Source organism: Lissotriton helveticus, chromosome 1_1 (genome assembly GCF_964261635.1).
Source record: "Lissotriton helveticus chromosome 1_1, aLisHel1.1, whole genome shotgun sequence".
Lineage (NCBI taxonomy): Eukaryota > Metazoa > Chordata > Amphibia > Caudata > Salamandridae > Lissotriton > Lissotriton helveticus.
The window spans coordinates 351,373,832-351,391,648 of record NC_136057.1 but is presented as its reverse complement, the minus strand read 5'-3'; the positions used below and the strand labels follow the sequence as shown (position 1 = coordinate 351,391,648).

At 45.6% G+C, this 17,817-nt stretch overlaps 1 protein-coding gene across 2 annotated transcripts in view; it reads right to left on the bottom strand.

The window, feature by feature from the left end:
• CREBL2 (cAMP responsive element binding protein like 2) overlaps positions 1-17,817 on the bottom strand; it is a 383,473-nt gene that overhangs the window by 100,779 nt on the left and 264,877 nt on the right. For both annotated transcript variants that reach the window (XM_078673549.1, XM_078673555.1), the window contains exon 3: positions 11,740-11,887. In XM_078673549.1, coding sequence (XP_078529675.1) covers positions 11,740-11,887 — 148 coding nt within the window. The remainder of the gene's footprint in view (positions 1-11,739; positions 11,888-17,817) is intronic.

Genomic DNA, 17,817 nt, shown 5'->3' with positions numbered 1-17,817 from the left:
TTAAAGCACTCACGCATTAGCTACCACCCGGCTACGACGAACTGTTTGCGAAAGTAGCTGCCTTTGACAAAACGCCAATCTTAACAGTGGTATTCTGAACTGGATTAGCCAATTTGCAGCGATAATAAGCTCTTATGAGCGCTGCTGCAAGCAGCTGCATTAAAAGGTGGGTCTCGAAGAGTTGCATGCTGAACTGGTCCCCTATAGTGCACTTCACAACCACAGGAACAGGGGCTTGCAAGTTGCCGCCATTGGTACGCGAGGCGTCTGCAAGCAATAGTCAAGCAATACAAGCACAAGCTCGAGCTGCAGCGGGAGGAGGGGGACCTGCGCGATTCACTTGCGGGAGCGATAATTGCTACCACATGGTGGAGCTCGCTCCCGCAAGTGAATCTCTACACGTGCAGGCGTTGCCATTGAAGGCAACGGAACACGTACACATGCTTGGCTGAAAAGCCAAAGCGATCCCAAAACGTCTTTTTGCCTTTTCAGGGCATGCGCGCTGCATAGGCGAGACCTAAAAACAAGAAAATGATTGGTTAAAAGTAGCAGCTGGTCGAGAGAATAGCTGTTAAGATTTTTCGTTTTGTTAATGGCAGTGACATCGCATGGGTTACGGTGCAAGACATTATTTACATACCTTAATACGTGTAGCTAGTTTCATCTAGCGTTCTGTCGGGTGTGTTGTATGTTTGTGTCCCGGTTCGAATGTGATTTTAACTTGTGGTGGTTATAGTGATAGAGAAAGGATTCGTTTCAAGTGACTCTGGTGGCCATCTTTAAATGTAATAACGGAAAGACTTGTTTCTAGTGATTACAGTGGCCATCTTTGGTGATCGTGTATTACAGGTATGAACATACCGATGAAATAAAAACAGTGAACAGTAGAAACAAAATATGAGGAGAAAAGTTTGGAATAACGTTATTCAAGTTCATTATAGGTAGCATGCCAATTCTATGCGTTCATTCATTCCAAAAGGATGTATGCTATCCAACTTTTTTATCCAATAGTTTTCTCACTGAAGGAGATACTTTCTATTATCTCGACCTTCTTTATTCAATACCACTTCCAGGATCAAGAATTTTTGTTGACTGATGTTGTGATTGTTTTGGAGAAAATGGTTAGCCACGACTGATTTGAGGTCTTTGAACGTATGTTGGATTTATATTCATTAATTCTGATCTTCATTTTCCTTTCGGTTTTGCCAAAATAAACTATGCCTCAAGGGCATTTCAGTATGTAAACTACGTTCATGGTGTCACATATGGCCGTGAGTTTGATGTTATGACCTTTTCTTGGATGTGTTATAATTGCACCTGTTATAATGTTATTACAATTGTTGCAATTATGGCAAGCCATGGTTCCTTGGTGTGCTCCTTTGTACTCTGTCATGGTTTGTTTGAGCATTTCCCCCATATTTTTATTCCTGGTGTATGCAAAGGTGGGTAATTCCTTGAATAGATTCTTGAAGTCTGGTTCCAATGTTAACATTGACCAATATCGTTTAATGATGCATTTCATTTTTAGGGCTCGGACTCCTCCCCACTGTAAGTGGGGGAGGAGTTTCGAGATCCTAACGTTAGAAGAAAAAAAAGAAGTATCTCCTAGGGCCTTGGGGAGAGGAATTCCACACATTCCTTAGCGTTTTCTGTTATCTGGCCAGTGATTCGTCTTCCTAGTGTTTTCGTTTTAATAGGCTTGAAGTGATAGGGTAAATGTAGTTTTGTTCCGCCATTTTGGGCATATTTCGTTCGTGCTCGCGCAAAGAAGTACATAAATTATAATTAGGAGCTGTCAGGGTGCCTCCGTTAGTGAATCCAGATGGCCGGGCGCGTTCACAATTCTGCAGCGCTCAGCGCGCAGCTTCCTTGTTCTTGTTTTTTTTACAATTGGATCGCTTTCGCGATCTGTGGTCCGGCGTTGTGAAGCTTGTTTGTTCGGGGATTCTACGCGCGTTCAGTTTTTCATCGGAGGTACATGCCGAGTTGTTATGAAGTACATGGGAGCAGTTTAACAGGATGTGAGCACTCGGATAACTCTATTGTGCGGACCAGGCATGTGAGTGAGCACGAGCTTATTGCCAGCGCGCCGGAGATGCACCTTAACCCTGCGTGTAAAGAAGCGTCGCTGTGTCAGGTACCGAGAACTCCGACTGCTCTTCCGTGGGCTTCTATCCTGACCCCCCGCATCCTTATCATTGTACAGGGGCGCCATAGCTCAGGCATTGGGCCTCAATTCTGATTCCAGGGAAGCCACTCCCTCTGCTCTTTCATTACTAGGCGCGCACACCACAGCTGTCGGTGCACCTCAATCCCGACCTGCCACATCGTCTGCTATTTCAGTTCCGGAGCAAGCTTAGCTCCGGCAGTGTACCTCAATCCCGACCTGCCGCATCCTCTGCTATTTCAGTACCAGGCGTGCACAGCTCTGTCAGTGCACCTCAATCCCGACCTGCCGCATCCTCTGCTATTTCAGTACCAGGCGTGCACAGCTCTGTCAGTGCACCTCAATCCCGACCTGCCGCATCCTCTGCTATTTTAGTTGCGGAGCGAGCATAGCTCCGGCAGTGTACCTCAATTCTCACATGCCATGCACACTGCTCTTTCAGTACAGGGGTGCACAGCGCCATTTTCTCCTGTTTTTAGGTCCGGGGCGCACACAACTCGGTCAGTGTACCTCAGTCCTGAACTGTTGACCCTCTGCTATTTTTGTACTGAGGCGCATCCTACCCACCTCAATCCAGACCGACCGCACCCTGGGCTCCAGCAGTCCCGGAACGCCGCAGCTCTGCCAATGTGTCTTAATGCAGAGCTGCCGCCCCCCCTGCTGTGCAATACAGGGCGCACTCACTTCAGCCAACGTATCTCAGTCGGGACTAGCACAGCATCTGTTACAGCACCACCACACTGTGCCAAAGTACCTCGACCCAGACCTTGGCAGCCTCTGCTGTTACACGACTGACGCACACTCTGCTCTTCCGATGCACACCAATCCTGACCCGCCGCAGCGTCAGGTATTACAGTACTGGGACATACTTAGTTCTGGCAGTGCCCTCTGTACAGACCCGTCGGACCCTCGGCTCTCACAAGCACACACTATCTCTTCCCTGTGGCTCCCCATCTTTTTCAGGGAGACACCCACACACTGCAGAGTGTGAGTGCAGAGTGAGAGTGCCGAGTGAGTGTGAGTGCAGTGTGAGTGCAGAGTGAGTGCAGAGTGAGTGTGAGTGCAGAGTGAGTGTGAGTGCAGAGTGAGTGCAGAATGCAGAGTGAGTGAGTGCAGAGTGCAGAGTGAGTGCACAGTGCAGAGTGAGTGCAGAGTGAGTGCAGAGTGAGTGCAGAGTGAGTGCAGAGTGAGTGCAGAGTGAGTGCAGAGTGAGTGCAGAGTGAGTGCAGAGTGAGTGCAGAGTGAGTGCAGAGTGAGTGCAGAGTGAGTGCAGGGGCAGAGTGAGTGCAGAGTGAGTGTAGAGTGCAGAGTGAGTGTAGAGTGCAGAGTGAGTGTAGAGTGCAGAGTGAGTGTAGAGTGAGTGTAGAGTGAGTGCAGAGTGAGTGCAGAGTGAGTGCAGAGTGAGTGCAGAGTGAGTGCAGAGTGTAGAGTGAGTGCAGGTGCAGAGTGAGTGCAGAGTGAGTGCAGAGTGAGTGCAGAGTGAGTGCAGAGTGAGTGCAGAGTGAGTGCAGAGTGAGTGCAGAGTGAGTGCAGAGTGAGTGCAGAGTGAGTGCAGGGGCAGAGTGAGTGCAGAGTGAGTGTAGAGTGCAGAGTGAGTGTAGAGTGCAGAGTGAGTGTAGAGTGCAGAGTGAGTGTAGAGTGCAGAGTGAGTGTAGAGTGAGTGTAGAGTGAGTGCAGAGTGAGTGCAGAGTGAGTGCAGAGTGTAGAGTGAGTGCAGGTGCAGAGTGAGTGCAGAGTGAGTGCAGAGTGAGTGCAGAGTGAGTGCAGAGTGAGTGCGAGTGTAGAGTGAGTGCAGAGTGCAGAGTGAGTGCGAGTGTAGAGTGAGTGCAGAGTGTAGAGTGAGTGCAGGTGCAGAGTGAGTGCAGAGTGAGTGCAGGTGCAGAGTGAGTGCAGAGTGAGTGCAGAGTGAGTGCGACTGCAGAGTGACTGCAGATTGAGTGTGACTGCAGAGTGATTGCAGAGTGAGTGTCACTGCAGAGTGACTGCAGAGTGACTGCAGAGTGACAGTGACTGCAGAGTGACTGCAGAGTGACAGTGACTGCAGAGTGACTGCAGGGTGACTTCAGAGTGACAGTGACTGCAGAGTGACTGCAGAGTGACAGTGACCGCAGTGTGTGTGTGCAGGGTGAACAGTGTGTGAGAGTGCAGGGTGAACAGTGTGCAGAGTGAGTGTGAGTGCAGAGTGAGAGTGAGTGTGAGTGCAGAGTGCAGAGTGAGTGCAGAGTGCAGAGTGACTGCAGAGTGACAGTGACTACAGAGTGACTGCAGAGTGACAGTGACTACAGAGTGACTGCAGAGTGACAGTGACTGCAGTGTGTGTGTGCAGGGTGAACAGTGTGTGAGAGTGCAGGGTGAACAGTGTGCAGAGTGAGTGTGAGTGCAGAGTGAGTGTGAGTGCAGAGTGAGAGTGAGTGTGAGTGCAGAGTGAGAGTGAGAGTGAGTGCAGAGTGCAGAGTGCATAGTGAGTGCAGAGTGCATAGTGAGTGCAGAGTGCATAGTGAGTGCAGAGTGAGTGCAGAGTGAGTGCAGAGTGAGTGCAGAGTGAGTGCAGAGTGAGTGCAGAGTGAGTGCAGAGTGAGTGCAGAGTGAGTGCAGAGTGAGTGCAGAGTGAGTGCAGAGTGAGTGCAGAGTGAGTGCAGAGTGCATAGTGAGTGCATAGTGAGTGCATAGTGAGTGCAGAGTGAGTGCAGAGTGAGTGCAGAGTGAGTGCAGAGTGAGTGCAGAGTGAGTGCAGAGTGAGTGCAGAGTGAGTGCAGAGTGAGTGCAGAGTGAGTGCAGAGTGAGTGCAGGTGCAGAGTGAGTGCAGGTGCAGAGTGAGTGCAGGTGCAGAGTGAGTGCAGGTGCAGAGTAAGTGCAGAGTGACTGCGAGTGCAGAGTGAGTGCAGAGTGAGTGCAGAGTGAGTGTAGAGTGAGTGCAGAGTGAGTGCGACTGCAGAGTGACTGCAGAGTGAGTGTGACTGCAGAGTGACTGCAGAGTGAGTGTGACTGCAGAGTGACTGCAGAGTGAGTGTGACTGCAGAGTGACTGCAGAGTGAGTGTGACTGCAGAGTGAGTGTGACTGCAGAGTGACTGCAGAGAGTGTGACTGCAGAGTGACTGACTGCAGAGTGACTGCAGAGTGACTGCAGAGTGACTGCAGAGTGACTGCAGAGTGACTGCAGAGTGACAGTGACTGCAGAGTGACAGTGACTGCAGTGTGTGAGTGTGCAGGGTGAACAGTGTGTGAGTGTGCAGGGTGAACAGTGTGTGAGTGTGCAGGGTGAGCAGTGTGTGAGTGTGTAGGGGCAGTGTGTGAGTGTGCAGGGTACGAACACTTGAACTAAGTCCACCACACACACATACATAAGACCACACACACATCACACACACACCACATACACACACACACACCACACACACACCACATACACACCACATACACACCACACACACACCACACACACACCACACACACACACACCACTCTCTCACCACCACACACTCACCACCACACACTCACCACCACACACTCACCACCACACACTCACCACCACACACTCACCACCACACACGCAACCACACACACACACCACCAGCCGTCAGTGCACGCTTTCACCAGGCACCAACACCACCAGCCATCAGTGCACGCTTTCACCGGGCACAAACACCACCAGCCGTCAGTGCTTGCTTTCACCAGGCGCACTCACCACCAGCCGTCAGTGCACGCTTTCCCCAGGCACACACACCACCAGCCGTCTGTGCACGCTTTTACCAGGCACACACACCAACAGCCGTCAGTGCACGCTTCCACCAGGCACACACACCTCCAGCCGGCAGTGCACGCTTCCACCAAGCACACACACCACCAGCCATCAGTGAACAATTTCTACAGGCACACACACCACCAGCCATCAGTGCACACATCAATTGTTAACGCATCCACAATAAACTATTGTAGCAATCGCAGTATGGTGCACTTTACTTTTAAACATATTCATCTAAAGCGCAGCATGTCACCATTGCTACAATTCCAATCCAACCCACATAATTCCACTACACACCACATGCATACACTCCATAACACATGGCTAAAAGACATTGCCATTGACAATGCCATTAGCTCTAACTCAAATAAATCCGAGACCTATTGCATTTCCAATGCTTGTTTGACTTGCTGTGGAAAATTAGGCACCATCACTATGAGATTCTTTCTGGTGAATGTTAATTTTTGTAATAGGTCATTTCTATTTTTGAGTTGGCATCTGTATTTGGCTTCCTCTAGTAATTTGTTTGGGTAACCTCTTTGTATGAAGCGATCTGTCATTTCTTGTAGCCTTATGACTGCTGTTTGTGGATTAGATACAATGCGTTTGACTCGCAACATTTGCAAACTAGGGTAAATGTTGTTTCAATGACTCTTGGTGGAAACTTGCATAATGCAGTGTGTTGTTTCGATCAGTTGGTTTTCTGTATATGTCAGTTTTGAATGGGTTGTTGTTAAAAGTAATTTGGACGTCCAAGCATGTTATTTGTTCTCTTTGTACATCATATGTAAATTGTATTCTGTTGTTTATGTGATTGAGTTTATCCAATGCTTCAGTTAGTATAGATTTTGGGCCATTCCATACAATGAAAATGTCATCTATGTAACGCCAAAATAATTTACTTTATTTGATCCAGGGGTCCTTGGTTAAAAAGGTTGTCTTGCTCAAATTTATCCATGAAAAAAATTGGCGCACGCCGGTGCGGGACAATTGCACAGGAAGTACCTGTAGTTTGTAAGAACCATTGGTTTTTCCATGTGAAATAGCTTTGGAACAAGGTGAATTGCAGTAATTCCATGAGAAAAACTTGTGTTTCCATGTTCAGATCCGAGTGCAGGAGTTCTTGTTCTACTGCTTCTATTCCTAGTTTGTGAGGTATTGAAGTATATAATGACTTCACATCTACGGTGCACATTAGAATGGTTTCATATGTGTCAATTGTGATATTTTGTAGTTTTTTGAGGAAGTCTGTTGTGTCCTTTACAAATGTTTGCATTTTGAACACCATAGGCTGTAGGTATCGATCTATAAATAGCCCGATGGGTTTGTGTATGCTTCCTTTGGTTGACACTAGGGGTCTGAAAGGTAGATGGATAGGGTCTTTGTGTATCTTTGGTACGATGTAAATGGTTGGGCTCTTAGGATATTCTTGAATTAAAAATGTTTTTGTTCTGTTGTTGATTACACCGCTGTCATAGGCATGATTGATGAGATCTTTCAAAGTAGTGTGGAAGGATTCTGTGGGATTCATATCCATTTGGATATACGTTGTTTCATCTGTAAGATGTTTGTTCACTTGTGTTTCATAATCGGCTGTGTTCATTATGACTAGGGCTCCTCCTTTGTCGGCTTTTTGGCATGTTATTTTAGAGTTATTAACAATGTTTTTTTATGATGCCAAACTCTTTTTGTGTGAGATTTGTTCTGGTTTCCTTGTTGGTAAGGTTCAATTTTGTTAAATCTTGTTTTACTAGACTTTCAAACGTATCTAAGACTTGAGGCTGTTGGTGCCATGTATGTGCTTGGGGGCGATAACCCTCTTAGTTGGTCAGGTTCCATGTTGGTCTGTGGTATTACTAGGTTTTCAAAATAATGTTGTAATTGTAATTTTCGCATCAGTTTGAAAAGGCTCACTTCAAGCTCCAAATGGTTAGTATTGTTAGTATAGACATATGATGTTCCTTTTTGTAGTGTTTGTAGTTCAATGTCACTGAATTGTTGATCTGATATGTTGATAACCAAACATGTTGTTGTTGGCTTTTTGCCTTTGTCTTTCTTCCTTCCCATGGTGCTTCTCGTGTTTGGGGTTCCCTTTGACTCCTCCTGGGTCTCCTTTTTCTAGGTGGCCTTCCTTTAAAAAAGGTTCTCCTGATGTATGAGCTTGTATTGTTGTTTGAGTTTGAGTTTGTGTAGGTTCAATTGTAGATGGAGTGGTGATCCTTGGTGGTCTTCTAGTGGTGTCACTGTCAGTTGAGAATGTGATTTATTCTGCCTTCGTCTAGCGTAGACTTCTGCCCAACTGTAAACTTCTCCGAGTTTATAGTCTACTGTGTCACGACGGAATTTACGTATTTTTCTTTCGTTCATTTCCTGGGAATGCTTTGTCAGCTGTTTGTTGATGTTTTAGATTCCAACTAACTAATCCAGCACCATAACGTATGCAATGTCACTGCCATCAACAAAACGAAAAATCTTAACAGCTATTCTTTCGACCAGCTGTTACTATAAACAATCATTTTCTCATTTTTATACTTTTGACCATTTAAATTCAATCGAAAACACCAATAGCTCACCATTTTTGCATGGGTCACCATTAAGCTATGATATGTATCACATTGATGACTATGTGTATAGTCCCTGATGATATTTGTGTTGTATGTAGGACTAATCCCTGATGAAGGGTAACGATACCCAAAATGTATTGGATGACAGTCCCTATACTATGAGCTATACAAAAAGCATGGAATTAAATTATATAATGTATGAATAAAATACAAAGATTTACATTCATTCAGAAATAATTTGTTTACCTTCATTATCTACTGGAAGAGCCTATTTGAAGGACAATAGTAGTGCCCAGGGGGACACATTTCTTGCAGGAAGTGCAGCAATTTATTTGGTTTTAGGACGTCGAGAATGAAGACGCTGCCCCAGGAGCACACAAACATTGGCAAATCATACTGACTTTTGAGAAGCAAGTAGTAGCGCATATTCAAACCCAAGTATAATATACTAGATGGCACTGATGAACATCGCAAAACACATGTTGGGCTTTTCGTAGTACCAAATAAATGATTTTTTAATGTGGACTGTGCCCTCGCCAGTTTGTAAAAGGTTTGATGCAAATATACCAGTGGGGCAAACTAGAATATTTTTTCAGGTGGGAGCATATGCAGATCTAAAGTTTGAGCTCGCCCAAACCGGAATTAAAGAATAAGTTTATTTCACATTTGCATCTCATTTGCCCAAATCATAGAACAAGTGCCAAAGTCTAGCATAGAACCTAGGTTTCCAGAATTCACCGCCAGCGACCTAGCCACTAGCTCACATGTATCAAATATGTATGCTGGGCTCTTTTATAAAAACATGTATGACTCAGTAAGTAACTCTCTACAGCACTCAGAAATTCTCTGTCGCACATAACAATAATAAAAGACAATTGTTACTTTAGACGCAAACCAAAAGCAGACAAAGGCAGCACAGAATCTCTTTTTTTTAAAATTTATTTCGTGTTTTCTATTCTTTGTATACCATCATCACACTGAAAAATGTAAGTGCCAAAGTAATCGCTACAATTGCCACATGGGTGGAAAACTTACTGATCAAGCTTTCTGTAGGAAAGAGACATATTTGATGATATTAGAAAGATATTCATTCTAAATGAATAATTAAAAGAAAGGATAACCAGCAATATGTATTATCGTGGATGCCAAAAAGAGTTTGCCAAACGGAGTTGGTCATACCTGGCATAGAAAACAATCATAGTCGAACTTCAGAGATGTAGGTGGAAGAGTTATTCCTAATTCTCCTATTTACTTTCACAGAGCCTCTGCCTTAGCGAATAAGTAACAATAAATGTATGTATGACATGGAACAACAAAGGCTGAAGGTAACATAATGATGGTTCAGAGTGAAACGTTCTGACAGGTCTTGCTTTAAAATAACATAACATGTATATTTGTAAAGCGCAAGTTCACCCGTAGGTATCTTGGCACTGAATAACAGATGTTTCTTGTTACCGGACTCAATGGTACTCATTGTATCGGCCACAGATGGATGAGTGGACCCACCTGGATTTGAACCTGTGACCATGAGGTCAAACACAAGCCCCTGCAGTGGACGCATTTATCCACTGAGCCTCCAGCCCCGGCTATCAATCAATTTACCAACGTCTGAAATACAAACCCAGAGCCGGTAGACTCAAATGACCCAATTCAAAAGAGCAAAGACATGAGTGAAATACATGGGATCAGTAACACTAACTCCCTCAAAATTCTAAGGTACCAGCTGTCTGCTATTAAAAGAATGTCCCCTTAACATACATTCCCGACAGTCTGAGGCAGGATCCAATAGTTGTCCAATAAGGATTGTCTTCGTGTAAACTGCGTAAGCTGTGTGGGTCAAGTCACAGCCAGCCTTTTTCTCTAGCTCGAACTGGTAAGTTTGTATGCAACTGGACTTGCCTAACTAAGGGCCGAAGGGAATCTACCAGGCAGTGTTTGCAAGTGATCTAGTAAAACATACCACTAGGAAAGTAAGATGAAAATAAAGCAAACATTGTTGAAATCTTACAGGGATTTTATTACTTAAAAGGTAGATGGTTTCTTTTTTTTTTTTTTTAACCGCGACATTTATAAAGCATGGACATAGCCTCAGAAGGTTTTGAAGCTCCGTACAGAGCAGCACAACACTTAAACAACATGTGAGGATAGAAACACATAGGACAATAAATGCATACAAATAAAGGAACAACATAGTATCATGGTCAGGTGTAAGGAGTTAATCGAGAATAGTAGGAAGATTGCTAAAGAGATGTGTTTCAAAATCATGACTTCATTGCATAACATCAGGAGCAAGTCTGAGTTGCAGCGATAAGTTGTTTGGGAGTCTCTGTAAATAAGCCAACAAAGCCTATTGGCATGCATCTTCTCTGTGACTCTTCAGGATTTCTGGCCTATCAAGAAGTGTGCTTTCTGCTGAATTGAGTTTAAAGGCACGACTGACAGATTGATCAAGTGAACTGCTTTACAGATCATGCAACAAACATCTAAGTGGATTCAGGAAGGGAAGGGAAAGGAAACAATGCAATTCTTTTCAGGCAGGGGCTAAATGCCCAAACGTTCTTTGGATGGTGATTTTTTGAGCTGATGCTTTTTGAACAGCTTTGATAGTGAAGAACTAAATTAGTGTACAAGTAGAGTAATTATTTTATTATTAGGACTTGTATTGGGCAACAAATCATCCCCAGAGGGATCTCTTGGCGCCTTGGCAGCACACTACTGGAAACTTATAACAATATGACGGTTAGAACATCCATGTTTTTAGTGTTTATCTTTATCTTAACTGTTGGATGGCATATGATTAACTCTAAAGTTTTATTTTTCCCAAGACATTTAGTATTTTAAATTGAATTCTTGAAGATGTAATGTGAAACTGGTCGGGGACTGTCATTATTCAGGATGTTTGGGCTACCTCTTAACACCAGAGTCGCCCAAGTGTGAAGAGAACCATATGGGGTTGAAAGGGAAGACCTCAGTTTTGCCCTTATTAAAGGGTACCCAAAAACCCTAGGAAACTCATGGATAATCTTGGTGATGCTTGGAATCGCCTTGTCCTCAGTAACAATCAGAATATCATCTGCGTATGCTGCGGTTTTATAAGAACAGTAATAGCATAGTTGTCTGGTAATTCCGAAGGGATCCTGGTAAGGGACTATTATTCAATTCAATAATTAAAATGCCAAATGTGGTAAAATAAATCCCAGAGGTTAACAGCAAAGCTGTAAATGTGTTCCTGCAGTGTCAGAGAGGAGAAATGAAAAGACACTTACAGCAACGGTTTCCATTGGCCTCCGCCTTGACAGCCCTGGTCTGCTTGGTGGAGCTAAGGTGCACCTTGTTCTGCTCCTCTCCAGTGAGAAGGGCTTTGATTTCAGAGGGGATCTTCCCCTGGTCCATGGCCATGCACCACTGCTTGTACTGGGAAGACAGAAAGCAAGTTACATTAATTTCATCTATCAAGACATGTCAAATGGATAACTATAACAAATCTCTGAAAGGTAGCTATATTCCTCCACCAAGAATGGCGCATTGAAAACTGAACATCATACAGTCTATTCGATAAATTCTCATTTTGTTCTAGAAGTTTTATTGGTTTTAATAAGAAAACACGTACAGACAGACCGATATTACAGAGGATCAGTGATGCAAACAGAGGCAGAACATCCCAAGAGATTATACAATATAGGATTGTGGAAATAGATACATGAGTAGCCTTAGTAGGAAACAACCAACTTCCAGGCAAGATATCCAGATGCTAAAATGGAGATATTTGCAGCCACTAGAAGCATAATTAGGTAGAACTCTATTAGTAGGGGCGAATGTAGCGTGAAAACTATGTGAGGAGTTTGAGAGCTATTGGGCAAGAGTATCCCAGATCCACAAAGATTATAAGGGGCAGTGGAAGAGGAAAGGAAGAAGACAGGGAGTAGGAACTCCGAGTGAGAAAATGTATATATTGTAAAGATTGATATTGGTAACATCTCTGACCACAAACGCTAGGAAAGCTCTGCACCTACTGCTATTCTGCTGCTGGCATCCGAATTTAAATCGTTTTTTAACCGTTCCCGTTTTTGTCCATTCTTTTTTTCTTTAGTTACTCGTTTTTCCCTGCTTTTAATTAGGGTCTCTCGCATACCCGCATTGCTGCCACCTAACCCCCACTCTAATTTTGGTCAATTCACCGTGTTTTAGCGGGTCCCTGCCCACTGTCTCGTTTGGCGGCCATCTTGGGAGGGGGGACATTGTAGGCGGCGCGGTTAGCGCTCTAGTGTCCACGCGCTCGGCGAGCATAAAGCCAGGCAACTCACAGGTGAGCACCCTTAACATCTCTGACCACAAACGCTAGGAAAGCTCTGCACCTACTGCTATTCTGCTGCTGGCATCCGAATTTAAATCGTTTTTTAACCGTTCCCGTTTTTGTCCATTCTTTTTTTCTTTAGTTACTCGTTTTTCCCTGCTTTTAATTAGGGTCTCTCGCATACCCGCATTGCTGCCACCTTACCCCCACTCTAATTTTGGTCAATTCACCGCGTTTTAGCGGGTCCCTGCCCACTGTCTCGTTTGGCGGCCATCTTGGGAGGGGGGACATTGTAGGCGGCGCGGTTAGCGCTCTAGTGTCCACGCGCTCGGCGAACATAAAGCCAGCCATGCTGACGCGCAGCGTCATCACGCAGCGTCATCGCCGGATTGTCGCCGGAGTTTCGCCAGAGTCAAGCCCGTCTGTGCCCGTCCGGGCCCAGACGGGCACAGGGCGCGCCTCTCTGCTCAATCCTTCCAGTCCTTTGGCCACCTCCTACAGGTATTCACGGGACTTTCTGCTCTCGATACGCGCGCCAAAACATCCCAATTGCGGTTACTATTGGGCAGAGGGCACTGCATTCAAACATTGTCTTGGATGTCGCCCGTATAATATTTGTAATAACTATGAGTCTCTCACTATGGCTCTGCTCAATTGCAGATCACTGCCTTGTCACGCTATGGAAATTCACTCCCTCCTCCTGGACCATAGTTTGGATGCCTTGTTCCTGACGGAAACGTGGCTGACCACGTGTTCCGGTCCCGATATTGTCAACGCTCTCCCTCCGGGTTACCTCTTTTTTCATTTGGATAGGCCGGAGGGGAGAGGGGGTGGACTGGCCATTGTGTATAGAGACATATTTGTATGCAAAGCAGTAGACTGCGGCATTAACAACTCTGAAAGTTGTCAATTTTCCCTTTGCATATCCTCTACTGTCTCCATCTCCGGCCTCCTTGTGTATAGGCCTCCCGCTACGCTGGGGAATTTCGTAGACTCTCTTATTGAGGCTGTTATCCCACTAGCCGCTGCCTCGTCCAACTTTGTTATTCTTGGGGACTTTAACCTTCATTTTGATGACCCCAATGATGTAGTAGCAAGAGATTTATTAAGCTCGCTTGGCGCATTGGACCTACATCTTGCTAATGTGGGAGTTACCCATAATAGAGGTCATCAGCTTGATGTGGTTCTGGCCAATTCTGCAAATCTGCAAGCTCTCCAGATGTTGGCTCTCCCCTGGACGGATCACCATCTCATTCCGTTTAGTTGGCTGCTGGGAAACCGGAGAGACCCCGCACCTAGACAACATTCGGTAGAACGACTTTGGTCGAAGCTACCGGTGGACAGGTGGGCGGAAGAGCTAGCTAGAACTCGTCCTTACCCTGCAGATGATTCCAATATCGCTAATCAGCATTTGGGCGAATGGCTTACTAACTCTCTGGACTCACTGATTCCTAAAAAAAGGAGGCTCGTCAGGGAGAGAAGAATCGGCTCTGCCCCCTGGTACACCCCCGAACTTAGGAGTTTCAGAAGCTCTTGTAAAAGGCTTGAACGTGCCTGGAGGAGAGAGCAGACGGAAGAAAGCCGGGCCAACTATAAAAGAGAGATGAGGAAATATAAAAGTGCACTAAAGGATGCTAAAAGGAATTTTTTTAGCGACAGGATTGAGAGGGCAAGTAATTCCTCTGGAGAATCGCTCAAAATTTTTAAGGAACTTCTGAAAGCCCCCGTCCCCCCAGTCGTGCACGATAAGCCTAAAGAAAAATGTGAGGAATTGGCTAGCTTCTTCCATTCTAAAATAGAGAAAATACTATCCTCCTTGCCCGCTATCCCTCAAATTACTGAGCTGGCTGCTAGTCCAATAAAATGCTTGACGGAGCTAGCCGCCTTTGGTCCCTTCTCAGAAGCGGAGGTCATAAAAGTCTTGTTAGAGATGAAGAGTGGATCTCCGAGTGACCCAGTGCCCATAAAATACCTTAAGCTTGTGGCTAACACCTTGTCAACCCCGCTTACCGACCTCATGAATCTCTCATTCTCTCACAGCACAGTGCCCCAGAGATGGAAAAAGGCAGTGGTAAAAGCCTTATTGAAGAAACCAGGATTGGATCCATCCAACTTGGCCAACTTCAGGCCAATTTCACTTTTGCCTGGGTTCTCAAAAGTTGCAGAGAAGCTGGCTAACCGTCAGCTTTCTCACCACCTAGAGTCCAACCACCTGTTGGGAGACTCCCAGACTGGTTTCCGGCCCGGCCAGCCTTGCTGGCAGTAGTGGAGGAAGCAAGGAGCACTCTAGATACAGGAGGGTCAGTGGCAGTGATCCTCCTGGACTTGAGTGCTGCCTTTGACACCGTGAGTCATCAGGTGCTCCTCCAACGTCTGTCAGAGGTAGGTGTCTCAGGGACGGCCTTGGAATGGTTGGGATCTTTTCTCTCCAACCGTTTCTACCAAGTCTGGGAAGGAGCAGAGCAGTCTGCCCTATTCCCTCTTCAATGTGGAGTCCCACAGGGCTCATCACTGAGCCCTACCTTATTTAATATATACATGACTCCACTTGAAAGAGTGGTTGCCCCTTCAGGGGTAAAGATCATCAGCTACGCTGATGATACTCAGTTAGTGGTGGGCCTCACCCAGTTGGCGGAACAACCTGAGGTGTTACACGACTGCCTTGCCAATGTTTATCGTTGGATGTCTAACTCTGCCCTAAAGCTTAATGGAGGAAAAACCGAGCTGATGCTCCTGGGTAATTCCAGTCCCTCCATTATTGCCAGCTGTTGGCCCCGGTCTCTTGGTGATCCACCATCTCCCAAGAAGGAGATCAAGTCCTTGGGAGTATGGTTGGAGGAAGATCTTTCCTTTAGGACCCACGCCAGGAAGACCGCGGGGGTTTGCTTCGGTCTGCTGAGGTCAGCCCGAAAGGTGTTACCACTGCTTCCTGATCCAGCAAAGAAGCTTTTGATACGTGGTTTAATCCTATCGAGGCTTGACTATGGAAATGCGCTGTTTCTCGGTGCTCCCGAAGCGACCTTTAAAATTCTCCAACAGGTGCAAAATGCAGCTGCGAGAGTCCTTATGGATGTTCCCAGAAGGCAGTCTGCCGCCCCGGCCCTCAAAACGCTTCACTGGCTCCCTGTGAAGGAGCGGGTGAAATTTAAAGCGCTAGGCACGGCCCACAAAATTCTGCATGGCAAAGGTCCCCCCATTCTTGCGAACATGGCCTGACCTTATAAGCCCCCACGCCTTTTGCGCTCGGACCAAAAACATCTGCTGCAGTCAGCGAGGGTAAGGAGAGCTCGCTCTGGGGGCAGGCGTTTCTCTGTGCAGGTGGCGACTCTTTGGAACTCCTTGCCCCTCAAGATTCGCTCAGAGCCTAAGATCCTACCATTTAGGAAACTTCTTAAGACCCATCTGTTTCCACAGTAGTGATTAGTGTAGTCTCTCCTTTTGGTCTGTTGCGCCGGGATGCCCCTGGGTAAGCTGAGCGCGTTACAAGTTTCATATTATTATTATTATTATTAAGTGTGTGGGGGTTGTCTTTTTGGACTCCACAAATTTGTCAAGGGATTTCCAGACTCAACTAGTGATTTGAGGGTAGGAATGACATGTAGAATGAGAGCCATGAGCTCCTTTTAAAAAAGAAACCAGGCCCACCATGTGTTGAAGGAAAGATGGTTAAAGGATTTGCATTCAGACAGGATTACTTTCATGGCAATCACCAACAGAAGGTCAAGCAGAGCCATGCCCATGGCTTTCAGGTTAAAGCTAGTCTTCGAGGTGCAAGGACCCAGCACCACTATGGGAAAATCTAAAATAATCCAAATATTAAACATACCTGAGGGCCAGGTTTGTATTGGAGCCCAATAGTAAGCTAGAAGGGGACACTGAAAGAGCATGTGCTGGTAAAAGCCAGACTCCTCGTCGCAATTCCAACAGGAGTCCTTGTCCCGCAGATTTAGTTTGTGTAGCCTGGCTGGGGTCCAATGAAGCAGATTCATTATAAAGAATTTTGACTGTAGGAGGGAAGGGGCTATTTTATTGTGCAGAGATAGTCAGCTAATATTTTGCCAATTGTCGTCTGAGATGTGTTCAAAAACATCAGAATCAAAATGACTAGCCCATTTGGCAAGTAGAACTGTAGGCTGTGTTAGGGTAGGATTTGCTATGGTTTGTAGATCTTGGAGGCATTGTGACCTAATAGCTAGACGACCCAACAGTGACGGCCGGATAACATGTTTGAACTTGGACAATTTTATCTTGATTTTCAGGAAAGAATAGAAGTCCAATTTAGGAAGGACATACAGTTGCGCCAAGCGGGCAAGGGTAGAGAAGAGTTATTATCATCGTAAAGGTCTTTGATTTGATTAATACCCTTGACGGCCCATCAGTGAGGGATTTTCCTAGCCACATTGGCATATGAATTATGAATGGAGTCAGGCATAAGCCAGAACGCTCTCTAAGTGGCTGGAAATGCGGACTAAAAGATTCCAATTTGGGAAATCGCATCCCCCATTAGCATAACTTTCGCAAAGTGACTTATATGAGATCCTCGCTCTTTTGTTGCTCCACAAAAATTTAGAGGTTAATCTGTCAATATCCTGAAAAAGGAGAGAGATAATTAAATCAGTAGCATAGGGGACACAAAATGCACAACTGAGGTTATCATCATCTTTAATGTCTGTAGCCTATCCCACCATGTAATGTACTTGGGAGACCAGGATAACAGAAGATCCTTAACTTTGGAGATAGGCTGAGCTTCAATGTAATGTAACGCTTCAGCAAAATCTTTTCAGAACCAAATGCCCAAGTACTTGAGATGTTTGGGCTGCCACTGAAGACCAGTGTGAGGAGAAGTCTATGGGGTTCAAAGGGAAGGCCTCAGTTTTGTCCTTAATTAAAGTGAACTCCTGGATACTCCTGGTGATGCTTGGAATCCCCTTTTCAATGCCCTCCGTAAAAATCTGAATATCATCCACCTATGCTGCGGTCTTACACGAACTGGAGCCAAATGCAAGCCCTTTTATTTCAGAGCATGAATTTAGAAGTGTAAGTAAGGGAT